This window comes from Symphalangus syndactylus, chromosome 13, assembly GCF_028878055.3.
Source record: "Symphalangus syndactylus isolate Jambi chromosome 13, NHGRI_mSymSyn1-v2.1_pri, whole genome shotgun sequence".
NCBI classification, from domain to species: Eukaryota; Metazoa; Chordata; class Mammalia; order Primates; family Hylobatidae; genus Symphalangus; species Symphalangus syndactylus.
In genome coordinates this window covers 58,632,697-58,645,641 of record NC_072435.2, presented here as the reverse complement: position 1 = coordinate 58,645,641, position 12,945 = coordinate 58,632,697, and the positions used below count along the sequence as shown (strand labels likewise).

General features: G+C 56.0%; 1 protein-coding gene across 4 annotated transcripts; it reads right to left on the bottom strand.

The window, feature by feature from the left end:
* Positions 1-77: 77 nt before the first annotated feature.
* Positions 78-10,017, bottom strand: SCN1B (sodium voltage-gated channel beta subunit 1). 4 transcript variants are annotated; one of them, XM_055239614.2, is made up of 6 exons: positions 9,625-10,017; positions 7,794-7,960; positions 6,750-6,990; positions 1,271-1,412; positions 823-894; positions 78-732 (listed from the first exon to the last, which is right to left on the bottom strand). In XM_055239614.2, the coding sequence occupies exons 1-5, from the start codon at positions 9,662-9,664 to the stop codon at positions 828-830; spliced, it is 657 nt and encodes a 218-aa protein (XP_055095589.1). In that variant the 5' UTR covers positions 9,665-10,017; the 3' UTR covers positions 78-732; positions 823-827. The 4 variants fall into 4 exon arrangements, with proteins under 4 accessions (XP_055095589.1, XP_055095591.1, XP_063470186.1 ...); XM_055239616.2 differs by lacking the exon at positions 9,625-10,017 and adding an exon at positions 8,707-9,090; XM_063614116.1 differs by lacking the exons at positions 78-732; positions 823-894; positions 1,271-1,412 and adding an exon at positions 1,419-4,448 and having other exon boundaries at positions 9,625-9,801.
* Positions 10,018-12,945: the final 2,928 nt, after the last annotated feature.

Here is a 12,945-nt window from a genome sequence, read left to right as displayed (position 1 = left end):
GTCCCTGGAAAGCTGGCTGTAAGATTGTCGGACGGGAATGGGGGGAAGGTGACGGGACTCACAATCGAAACTATGCATCAAGTCCAAGAGTCTTTATTTCATGAACAAAACTACTTCTGTAAAGAGAGACGAGGCTGAATGGGCCCCTTTCTAGGTGGCCACAGTTCAAGGCTGGTGAGAGAGGGCGAGGTTGGGCCGGGGCAGGAGTGCATTACAGGGACGGGGGACCCCAGGTCCAGCCGGAGGAAGCGGGAGGGGAAATGATGCCGGGGAGGGGGAGTCGGAGTGGGTCCCAGAACCCCCTGCCCCAAACTGCTCCAGCCCATCATCGCGACCCCTGCCGCCAGGCAGGGAGGAGGCGGGGAGGGGCTGGCCCCAGAAGTGCGTGTCTGAAGCGGCCAATGTGTGCAAATCAGCAAGGAGGAGGGGTGCGGGGCCGCTGCCCCCACCTCACCGCCCCCCTCCCCAAACAGGCAGCAGAAGCAGGGTGGGGGCAGCGGCAGTATTGCTTTACCCATCATGCATGGCGGTGCGCAGCCGGAGGGGCAGGAGCTGGAGGAGGCGAAAGTGGGGGTGCGAGCCAAGCCCCCTGCCCCCTCCCACCCCAGCGGCTCCGTCGGCAGGACTCTGAGGCTTTCTGGGGCCCAGGAGTGGCCACCCCCACACTGGGGGCAGGCGGTGCCTGGAGAGTCCCCATTAGGGCTGGCTCTTCGTTGAGGCGGGGCCCAGGGCCTGAAGGGGAGCAAGAGAGGGGGAATTAGGGACCTGGGGGACTTCGGCCCCTCCCAATCCCCTTCCCCTCTGCCTGCCCATCCACCTTACCAGGGCTATTCGGCCACCTGGACGCCCGTGCAGTTCTCTTTGCTTTCGGAGGTGATGGCCAGGTATTCCGAGCTGTGGGGGAAAGGCCAGGTATACAGTGACCCCATCATCAGACCGACCCAACCCCCAGGGGATGAGGGAAGGTAGCAGTCTCCACCCCAGGAACACAGGGCTCCTTAGTTAGAGAGAGAAGGAGTCTGTGGGTGGACTCCTCAGGGTCTTTGAGGAATCTGGCTGGGAGCCTGGGCTCCTGAGTTAGAGGGAGGAAGGGGCTCGGTCTGACAACCCCTATCCTGTGTCTGACAGGGAGCGCTCCCCTCTGGGTAGTACTAAGAGATGGCGCCCTGGGCCGCTCCGCTGCCTCCTCCCCGCCCGGGCTCCGGAGTTCCTCTCTGGTAAGTGTGATGGTGCCCTGGGTGCCCTCCCGCCTCCCAGCCACCCTACTCACGCGTTCTCTTGTGCGGCAGTCTCCGTGGCGGCAGCGATCTTCTTGTAGCAGTAAATCATCTCTGCCACGAGCCATATGGTCAACACCACAATGAGCACATACATCATGATCTCAGACACGATGGATGCCATGTCTCTGTTGGCTGCAGGGGCCAGGCAGGGTTAAGGGGGTAGCCCAGGCTGCATGACAGCCTGAGTGTGCTGTGAGCTTGGACAAGTGGCTCAACCTCCCTGGGCCTGGTGTATGCACTGTGATTATTAATACCCAGCCTTGGGTAGGCCTGGTGGGGGTCACCCTCAACCTACCTCCCTGTGTAACTCGAGGGCACATCTGTGTCATTCTGGAGGCCCTCAGCACAGTGCCTAAAAGCCTTAGCTCTGCAACCAGAAGGCTCAGGTTCAGAGCTGGCTCTGCCACTGGCCAGCTGTGTGACCTTGCGCAAGTGACTCAATGTCTCTAGGCCTCTGTTTCTTCAACTGTAAAATGAATACCTCCTTCATCAGAGTGCTGTGAGAATTAAATATGCTTTAAAATCCTTAGAATAGTGCTTGATCTATAACAGCACTCAATGAAGGTTCAGTTTTATTAGTATTATTATTATTGTTCTAACTGGAGCAGTAAAGCCTAATGGTTAACAGCCAGGGCTCTAGGGCCAGACCGCCAGGGTTCGAATCCCGGCTCTGCCTCTTACTAGCTGTGTGACCTCAGGCAAAGGACTGCACCTCTCTGAGCCTCTGTAAAATGGAGATGGGAACACTCAGACCCTCTCACAGGGTTGCTGGAGAGGAAATGAGTTAACATCCGTAACATGCTTGGAGGAGCACGCAGCCAGCACTGCTGAAGTGTTGGCTATTTTCCGGAAACCCTACATCCTCTCTACAGCACTGGCCCTGCCAATTGCCAGCTTCTTCTCCTTGAGCCTAAATTTAAACTGTAAAGGGAACGCGTTCAGCCAGGGGACCAGAGTCAAAAGCCACTCTGGTGTCCCCGGCTAGATTTCCTAGGTGTCCATCCCACATCTCTGGCCCCCTCCTAGATGGCTGAGATCCCATTTTCCCTGCTGTCCTCAAATGGCCTCCCTCTGCTGTGAGTGGGGCACTTTCTTTGGCTCCACCCTGTGCAGATGGCACCAGTGCTTTCTGGGCCAGAGTGAGGGAGGGAGCGGGGCTGGATGCTCCCCCTGCCTGCCCTGCCCCAGCTTCCCTTTGGGAGGAGCTGAGATAGGGTTTCCTTCTCATTCCTTCCTTCCTTCATTCATTCTTTTCAACAGACTTTATTTTTTTAAGAGACAGGGTCTTGCTCTATTGCCCAGACTGGAGTGCAGTGATGCAATCATAGCTCACTGCAGCCTGGAACTCCTGAGCTCAAGCAATCCTCCTGCCTCAGCCTCCTGAGTAGCAGAGACTACAAGTGTGCATCAGCAGGCCAGGTGAATTTTTTTCCTTTTTTTTTTTTGGTAGAGATGAGGTCTCACTGTGTTGCCCAGGCTGGTCTTGAACTCCTGGCCTCAAGAAATCTTCCCACCTCTGCCTCCCAAAGTGCTGGGGTGACAGGCATGAACCACTGCACCTGGCCTCCACAGACATTATTAATGTGTCTCATGTAGTGGGCGCCTGCTGTCTGTCAGTCAAGCTCTGTGCTAAATTCTTTATCCAACCATCTCCTTGATGCCTCGGAAAGCCTCAAGGACGAGCACATCCTGGCTGCCCATAGTGGCTGGTCTCAGGAACCACTCTGAGCTGGATGCACACCGGATAAAGCCCCGTCATCGGAATTCTTGCCCCCACTCCTGGAACTCAGTGCCCAAATGGATTTAGGTAACACGGCATCTCACAGGCAGCCCGCAGATCTGAAGGCCAGCCGCAACTCTGCAGGCCGGATTTCTCACCCGCCTCAGACGCTGCTGTGCCTCAAGACATTTTCCACTCATGTTGTGTGGATCCAAAATAGTATTACTGTCCCCATGCGTCCCTATCTGCCTGCTCCTACCACAAGTGGGCAGCCCCTAGCAGCTTCCCAGCATCTTCTTCACCTCTTCCAGGTCAGTGAAGTTCTCACCACCATGACCCGTCGCCTCCACCTATGGAAATGGCATGGCTCATTCCTCAGGGGTCTTTACCAGGAGGCAATATAGGTCGAAGGGCAATACTGAAACTGCAGCGAGATGGTGGATAAAAATAATAAAAAGGTCAGTGTGGTGGCTCATACATGTCATTCCAGCACTCTGGGAGGCCAAGGTGGGTGAATCACTGGAGGCCAGGAGTACGAGACCAGCCTGGTCTACAGAGCGAAACCCTGTCTCTACTAAAAATACAAAAGAATTAGCTGGGCATGGTGGCACTCGCCTGTAATCCCAGCTACTTCGGAGGCTGAGGCAGGAGAATCGCTTGAACCCGGGAGGTGGAGGCTGCAGTGAGCCAAGATCGTGCCACTGCACTCCAGCCTGGGCGACAGAGGAGACTCTAACTCAAAATAATAATAATAATAATAATAATAATACGCCAGGCATGGTAACTCACGCCTGTAATCACAGCACTTTGGGAGGCTGAGGTGGGAGGATCACCTGAGGTCAGGAGTTCAAGACCAGCCTGGCCAACATGGTAAAACCCCGTCTCTACTACAAGTACAAAAATTAGCTGGGCATGGTGGCATGCACCTGTAATCCCACCTACTTGGGAGGCTGAGGCAGAAGAATTGCTTGAGCCCGGGAGGTGCAGTGAGCCGACATTGTGCCACTGCACTCCAGCCTCTCTGGGTGACAGGGCGAGACTCCATTGCAAAAGTAATAACAATAAGGAATGGCAGGCAGTGCTAACAAATACAGTAATATTGTGGTATTGTGGGTAATGAAAAAATACAGTAGCACAGTGAGTCGTGTTAAAAATACTGTAGTATCGGGGTAATGATGAATATAGTATAGGATAGAATGGAATGTTTTTAAATGCTACAATAGGATTGATTTTTAAAATACTATAGCATAGCATCGTGGGTAATAAAAATACCCGCCATGGTGGGGAATGTTAAAAATACTCTAGTATGATGGATTATAATAAAAATACTGTAGGCCAGGCGTGGAGACTCACTCCTGTAATCTCAGCACTTACGGCAGCTAAGGAGGGAAGATTGTTTGAGGCCAGGAGTTTGAGGCCATCCTGGGCAACATAGCAAGATCCAGTCTCTACAAAAAAAAAAAAAAAAAATAGCCGGGTGTAGTAGCTCACACCTGTAGTCCCAGCTACTTGGGAGGCTCAAGCAGAAGGATCGCTGGATTCTGGGAGTTCGAGGCTGCAGTGGGGTCCCAGCCTGGGCAACAGAGCAAGACTTGGTCTCTCTTTAACAAAAAACAAAAAACTGTTGTGTTTGGCAATATTATGATAGCATAATATATTGTGTAATATAAAATATACTATAGTGGGTAATATAAAATACTATAATATAGTGGATAATGTTTAAAAGGCAATACTACATATGGTGGGTAAAAAACACTAGAACTGGGTGGATAGTGCAGAAAACACAAACTCTGCAGGGCCAACATAAGGAACTGCATACGATGGTAAATGCTGGTAAAAACACGGGCTCTGGGATGTAGTGTGATACAGTGGACAATCCTAAAACAGAGAGGCTCAGGCCAGGCGCAGTGGCTCACGCCTGTAATCCCAGCACCTTGGGAGGCCAAGGCAGGTGGATCATTACCTAAGGTCAGGAGTTCGAGACCAGCCTGGCCAATGTGGGGAAACCCCATATCTACTAAAAATACAAAAATTAGCTGGGCTTGGTGGCACATGCCTGTAATCCCAGCTACTTGGGAGGCTGAAGCAGGAGAATCACTTGAACCCGGGAGGCGGAAGTTGCAGTGGGCCGAGATCACGCCATTGCACTCCAGCCTGGGCAACAAGAGCAAAACTCCGTCTCAAAAAATAAAAATTTAAATTTAAAAAAAAAAAAAGAGTCTCTACTGGGTCATGGCGTACAGAGGACACAACACCCTGGCCAATTGCCAAACAACAAGATGGAAAGAACCTGGGTGGCTGAACAGTGCCCTGGAGCCTCCCACCCTCTCCCCATCTCACCTCTGCAGATTTGCAAGAGCAGTAACACAGGTTTTGTAAAGCCCCAGTACCGCGGGCATCTTTGTCACAGCAACTTCGCGGGTGGGGCTCCATCGTCCATGTCTGCGGGTGACCCCCACCCCCCAGCATCGTGACAAACACCAGAGTGGCTCAGACATGTCTGCTGAATTGCATTCTGCTACACTAATTTGACAATAAACGTAAAAATGCTAATTATAAAAAGAAACCCACAGGCTCTGGCTGATCACAGAGTACAGTGAATCATACCAAGAACAGAAACACAGTCACCCAAGCTCCTCTGGATTCAAGTCCAGCTCCCAATCACATGACCTTGGCCACATAACCTTCCCTCCCTGAGCCTTGGTTTTCTCATCTGTAAAATGGGGATAGGAAGAGCCCCTACCCCAGAGGGTGGGGAGAGGATTCACTAAGGGACTCCGTGTAAGGCACTGAGGCCAGGACCCGTCTCACGGAAAAGACGGGCAGCGCGTGTTGCCCATGAGGATGTGTGTGCCGTGGCCCTGAGAGACCTTCGTGCCACAGCTTGTAGCTGCTTCAAAGCCTGGGCTGTCTCCCCGACTCTAAGCCAGTGGCCACAGGGCCCTGGACAATTGCAATTGATGCTGAGCAGAAGATGGATCAGAGAAGGGGCAGACCTCCCTCAAAAAAGGGGTCCAGGGTGGCTGAGGCAAAATTATGAGACGTTCGAAAGCGCTGTAGACCCTTGCTGCTCAGAGGGTGGGCCCCACACCTGTGGCCCCTCACTGCCTCACCTGAGAGCTTTAGAAAGGACCCCTGGGCCCGCCCCAGAGGTGTTGAGTGAGACTCTGCAGGACAGCGCGGCTCCCCCGGGGCAGGAGCACAGAGGGGTGTGCGGAACTCTGCTCTAGGTGGCACGTTCTCTTGCCTCATCATGACAGAGGGCAGCAGGGCTGAGCTACTCAAACAGTAAGAACCGCCACCCTCACCACCACCTGCAAGGCTCTGCTGGAAGCCGGGCATGTGCCTGCAGCTGCTCAATCCTCATGATCCCCATGATGGAAGAATGGCTCAAACCACACCCCGAGAAACACATCGGATTATTATCCTGGGCGAGCCCAGGACAACCCTTTGGCTCAGAGACAGAAGGCACCTGCCAGAGGTCATACAGCACAGGTGACAGAGTTGGGTTCTATACCCGGAGTGTCTGTGGGGGAGAGGCATGCTTTGACCTCTCCGTGGGCTGGAGGGAAACAGAGGCCAGAGCTGGAGTGGGCGAGAGGGGCTGCTCCCCTCCCCCACAGCCTGCTGCTGTGGGCGGTTGGCTGACCAGGCACAGAGCCAGCCTGTCCTGTCCGCTACCTGCCATCTGTCCCTCCATCTGGCTCACCAGTGGGTGACAGTAAAGGGGCAGGCAGCGCCCGACTCACCTTTGTCCACTACCTCAATGTGGATCTTCTTGACGACGCTGGTGTTGTGCTCGTAGTTTTCGAAGAAGAGCAGGCGGTAGACGTGGCACTCGTAGTCGCCTGAGTGGTTGTAGGTGACGTTGGTGATGAAGATAGACAGATCCTGCAGGTCTTTGGTGCCCCGGCTGCCATTCCACACCACGCGGCCCTCGAAGCGCTCGTCCTCCTCAAGCTGCAACACCTCATTCTCATAGCGCAGGATCTAGGGGTAGCCAGGGAGGGGAAGGTGTCACTGCCTGGGCCTCTCTTCCCTCACCTGACCCTGATTCTGTCCCCTGCCCTGACACCCACAGACACAGATGGCACACAGATGGGCTCAGATGCCTTGACCTCAGGCAGGGAGGGCACAGGGGTGGGGGGCTAGGATCACGCCTGGAGTCATCCAGACCCCGCTTTTGCCTCTAGCCGAGATGCACACGCGCGCACACATGTTCCTCAGTCATCCTCCCAAGCCCCATCTGGCCTCTAGGCCATCATTCTCTGCAGTTCTTTCCCAGCCACCAGACACACTCCCCCAGCAGAGACAGGGCAGCCTGATTCCAGCAGCTGGAGACCCCAACTCTCCAGCACATCATAGAAGTTTATGGTTCCCTCACCGATATGTAATGCAAAATACACACATATTTTAAAGGAGGTTAAAAAAAAAGTTCTATCTTCCTTCCATAATGCCTATCAGAGACATTGTTTGCTGGTGCCAAATAAGTCCATTGACATTTATTTCATGCCAACCATGTGCCAGATGCGTCAATGCATTCAGTCCTCACACAAACCTATGGGCTAGAGACCACCGCCACCCCGTCTTTAACGAGGAGGAAACTGACTTTCAGAGAGGCTCACTGACTTGGCCAAGGTCACCAGCTGGCCACTGGTGGAGCCAGAATCTGAATCCAGGTCAGCAATCACAGCATATTATTAAACAAATAAGCCCCCTCCCTGAGATCCAGCCCCACCGCCTCCCACTCGTGGACCCCTGCCCTCCCATGCCCGTGCCCGGCACCCGCACACCTTGACAAACTCCTCAGTGCCCTTCTGGCGGAAGGTCCACTCGGTGAAGGTCTCAGCGTTGGTCTCGCTGCGGCGCTTGCAGGAGATGCAAAGAATTTTGAAGGTCATCCCATACACGGCCTCGGTCTCCGAGTCCACCTCCACGCAGCCCCCGCAGGCTGAGGACACTGTGGGGACAGCAGGCTCAGGTCAGGCAGAGGCACCCATTGCCCTACGCAATGCCAGACCCCTCAGAAACCATCTGTTCCCCGCTCAATGATTACCAGCAGACAGGACTGGATGCCAGGCTGAGCCCTGTCACTCACTGCGTGACCTCAGCAAGTCATTCATCTCTGAGTCTCAGTTTCCCTCTCTCTTGTTGAAAGAAATGGTCCTTTGCTTCCAGCAATGGCTGGGCCCATTTTCATACATTAGGTAGGGCCTTGTACATGGGAGACCCCATAAGTGGGACTGTCAACGTTGCCAGTAACTTAGACTTTTTGCTACCCGAGTGCCCCTTCCTCAGAAGTCCCTTGCTGGAGGAACCCAAGCATCTAGGTGGTAGAATGAGAATTCCAGCTAAGTTAGAAGTTTAAGGTGGCAGACATTTTCACCATTAAATTGCAAAACCAGCCAGTTCCAGGAGAAATGGGTTGGGAGAAAAGAAGGTCTGGGGGTGGGGGATTATGGGGAGGTGGGCACTGAAACCGGGGCTGACCCACACTCAGCCCCTCTCCCCAGCCCCACAAGCCCCTTTGTGAGCCATCCCCTCCCCATCCTCTCCTGCCTCCATCGTCCCCTCTTCCCCAGGCTCCTCGCCTCTAGAGCTCTTCCCACCCCAACCCCATCCACTACTCAAAGCTTTCCTGAGCTCTCTCCTGCCCCAGGGCTTTTGCACCCCACTGAATTCCAGTCTTAGAATTCCTTCTCTTACCTGGCACCTCCTTTCTGCCTCCCAGCACTCTGTAGCTAACGCTGTGTCTCTTCTGCTGCAGCCCCGTGCTGTCCTTGTCTCCCGATCCTCAGGACTTCTCATCCATCCGCCTCCCCTGCGGTACCTTTCAGACTCCCTGAGGGCCTCTGTCTCAGTTCCTCCTATCTTTGTCCCTCTCAGGGGTCTCTCTGAAGGTCCCTCCACTTTTTGTCCACTCTCTGGGCTCAGAAGGAGACCTCTCCTAATCTCTTCTCACCTTTCCATGTCTATCCCTTTTCAAACTCCATGCCAGATTCTCTCCCGGTGTTCACGGGCACCCCCATCTCCCTCTTCTCTCCATCTCCTTCCGCCTTTCTCAAGTTTCCCTTTCTCCATCGCGCTCAGTCTCTTAACTCTCTCTCTCTCTCTCTCCAATACCCTCCTCTCTGTCTCCGTCTCCCCCTTGACCCCCATGTTCCCAGCCTCCCAGCGGACCACTCCGGTGCGCTCCGAGTCCTTCTCTGTCTGTCGCCCCCTTCCTCCCGTCTTCATCTCTCCCTGTCCCTCCGTCTCTCCCGTCCCAGTCTCCGGGCGCCACCTTCCCCCCACCCCCCTCCCGCGGCTGTGGGTGTCACATTGCAGCCTGCGGGGCTCCGGGAGCAGCTGACTCCGCGTTTCCTCGCCCCCGGCTGGGCGCCTGCAGCCGCGAGGTTGTGCCAGCTCGGCCCCCCCGCCCCGCTGGAGCCCACCCTCACCTCCACTGCCCTCCCCAAGCCCGGCTCCCGCGCGCACAACTTCTGAAGCTGACTTGGCGGGGCCCGGGGATGGGCCGGGGGTGGCCCTAGCGCGGCTGCCCCGAGTCCCGAGCGCCACTCCTGCCGCCCCGCCAGTGCCCCCGCGGTGCCCCCGGCCGCTCGCCCCACCCCCCCGCGCACTCACCCAGTGCCGCGCCGACCACTAAGGCCAGCAGCCTCCCCATGGCTGCGCGGCGCGTGCTGCGCCCCCCTCTCGGGCCGCCGGTATTAATAGCGGGTCGAGAGGCGGCGGGACCCGGCGGCGGTTAGAATGTCCCCGGGAGCGCGCGGGCGCAGCAGCTGCGGCTCTGGGACCGGCGAGGGGGGGAGGAGGGGGGGCGCGGCCCCCCCGCTCCGGTTACCGCCAGGGGCCCAGCCCCGGGACCCGGCGTCCGGGCATCCCCGCCGCGCGGGCGGCGGCCGCTGCTCGGGCTGCTGCGCTGGCGCGCGCAGCCGGGCACATCCGCTAGGTGCACCGACCCCGGTCCCGCTCCGGCTCGGGCGCGCTCGGGCGCGGACCGCGGTCTCCTGCGCACTGCAGCGGCGGCGGCGGCGGCGGCGGCGGCCTAGGGAGGGAGGAGGGAGGAGAGGGAGGGGGCGGGATGAATCACCACGGGGGGAGGGCGCGGCCGCCCAGCCTTTGCCGCAGCGGCCCGGGAGGCGCCCGCTGCACCGGCCTCTCCGGGTGGCGCAGGGACCGCGACTTCTGGGAACGGGGAGGGTGGTCTGGGTGTCTCCGACCCCGCTGGGGCTCTGAGGACCACCCCACCACCTTCCCAGGGAGTCTGGAAAGGTCACCCCCAGAATCACAGGAGGACTTAGAGCGCAGTTTGGGGGCCGGGTTTCCGACTTCAAATGATGGAGGTCATCCTCAGGAGTTCGAGAGGGCGAACCTCCAAGTTATCTCCCCTGAGCCCTGATATACAGGCCTGGGGGTCAACGTGCAGGGACCCCAAGTAGGCATTAGAGCAGGGTAGGGGGCCGTCAGGCTAGGACTACAGCTACAATCCAGACCTCACCCAAGCAGGCAGGGCACCCTGGAGAGAAGCAGTCCCGGGAATATGGAGGTGCTGTTTCAGGAGGAGGACCCCTTCATGATCCCCTGCACCCCTTTATGTCCCTGATGTCACCTTCTACCCCTCTTTCCTCCCACTCCACTCTGGCTGTTCAGGTCCTCCTGCTGTTCCCAACACAGGGAACCCATTCCTGCCTCAGGGCCTTGGCCCCAGCTCTCCCCTCTGCCCCTGCTCTCCCCCCTTACCCCCCCTCCGGGCCTCTATGGCTCCAATGTCACCTTCGTCAGGTCTTCTGTGTCCCTTCAGGGTAAACTGCCTCCCCCGCTCCTAACTTGACCTCCTTTACTCTTGTTGAGTGTTTTCCACAGCAGCCTCATTACCTGACATTATGTTCTTCCTCTTTTTTTTTTTTTTTATTTTTTGAGACAGGGTCTGGCTCTGTCGCCCAGGCTGGAGTGCAGTGGCCAATCTCGTCTCACTGCAACCTCCGCCTCCCGGGTTCAAGCGATTCTCCTGCCGCAACCTCCCGAGTAGCTGGGAGTACAGGTGTGCACCATCATGCCTGGCTAATTTTTTTATTTTTTAGTAGAGACAGGGTTTCACCATGTTGACCATGCTGGGATTACAGGTGTGAGCCGCTCCCCCCGCCCCCGCCATCCCAGCACTTTGGGAAGCCAAGGCGGGGGGGCGGGCAGGTCACCTGAGGGCAGGAGTTCGAGACCAGCCTGACCAGCATGATGAAACCCCGTCTCTACTAAAAATACAAAAAAATTAGCCGGGAGTGGTGGTGGGCGCCTGTAATCCCAGTTACTTGGGAGGCTGAGGAAGAAGAATCGCTTGAGCCCGGGAGGCAGAGGTTTGCAGTAAGCCAAGATCACGTCACTGCACTCCAGCCTGGGCAACGAGCGAAACTCCATCTCAAAAAAAAGGCCGGGCGCAGTGGCTCACGCTTGTAATTCCAGCATTCTGGGAGGCCGAGGTGGGTGGATCACGAGGTCAAGAGATTGAGACCATCCTGGCCAACATAGTGAAACTCCATCTCTACTAAAAATACAAAAATTAGCTGGGCGTGGTTGCGCATGCCTGTAGTCCCAGCTACTTGGGAGGCTGAGGCAGGAGAATCGCTTGAACCTGGGAGGCAGAGGTGGCAGTGAGCCGAGATCACGCCACTGCACTCCAGCCTGGTGACAGAGTGAGACTCCATGTAAACAAAAAAACAAAAAACAAAAAAAATCTCCCAGGTGAGGATACTGTCTTGTGTACCACCACGTCTCTTGCACCTTGAACTGTTCCTGGCACACTGCAGGTACCCAATCAACACTTGTCAAACAAATAAATGAATGCCAATGTTCACTAAGTCCTTGGGATTTGCAGAACCCACTTCTACTGCCCCAAACCTTCAGCAAGTTCTATTATCTCCATTTTACAGATGAAGAAACCGAGGCTGGGAGAGGGCCGTGCCCTTGCCCAGAGTCATGTAGCTGGCCTAGGATGGATGTGAAATCCTGCCCCAGCAGTGGTGAGTGGCCTGTCCTACCAGTAGGTTCTGCCAAATGGAGAGAATGGAGGTGGGAGTTCTGGGCTGTCAGGACCAGGGTGGGAGTGAGACTCTCGGCTGAAGGGTCACTACCCAGATCCTAGACTCCAATTCCGGGTGGGGTAAGGTCTCAGAATCCCCCTGGCCCAGCCCTGCCAGGCAAGAGGAGCCAGGGTGTGGGGCAGGACCATGGCAGAGGGGCAGGGAGCCAGGGACATCTGACACCTCTGTGGTCTAGACTTTTACGCCAGCACCTCCTGAGCTGTGAAATTCCCCTGCAGAGAATAACCCTCTTGCTGTTCCCGGCCCTTCCACTGCTGGGGGATGGTAGGTGAAGGCACAGTGAGGACAGTCCTCAGCACTGGACAGGAGGTACCTCGCAGCCCTATAAGCTATGTTCAGTGAGCACCTATGATGTATGGGCTTGGTGCTGTTCTAAGCATTCTAAGCACTTTACTAACATTAGCTCATTTAATTCTTCCTATAAGTGATATTATTATTATACCCATGTTACAGATATAGAAGACTGAGGCTCAGCGTGGGTACCTTGCCATGATCACACAGCTAGAGCATAGGAGAGGCTGGCTTTGCCTCCTATGCCACTCCTGATCCACTCTCCAATCCCTCCTCCAGTCCCCTGCTCCAAGCCATCAGTTACGATGATTCTTATAGCCGGGGGTGTGACATGCCAAAGGTGTCTCCACCCCACACACTCCCTCTGGAACCAGGACAAGGTTTGCGTGAGGTGGACCTGGGTTCTTTCTGGACCAGGGACTTTGCCTCCAAGTTCATTTCCTCATCTGTAAAACAGGAATCCAACCAAAGTCAGCCTGAATGGGCTGTGGTGGGGTCCTGAGGGGGTTAGGACCTTGCATGTAAATGTGGAGACCCCAGGGGTCAGGCCTGGAGTCTG

Coding starts and splice junctions, on each gene's coding strand:
- SCN1B (XM_055239614.2), bottom strand. CDS start 9,664: ATGGGGAGGCTGCTGGCCTTAGTGGTCGGCGCGGCACTGG. Junction 7,961..9,624: donor AGTGGTCGGCGCGGCACTGG/GTGAGTGCGCGG, acceptor CTGTCCCCACAG/TGTCCTCAGCCTGCGGGGGC. Junction 895..1,270: donor ACTGCCGCACAAGAGAACGC/GTGAGTAGGGTG, acceptor TTTCCCCCACAG/CTCGGAATACCTGGCCATCA.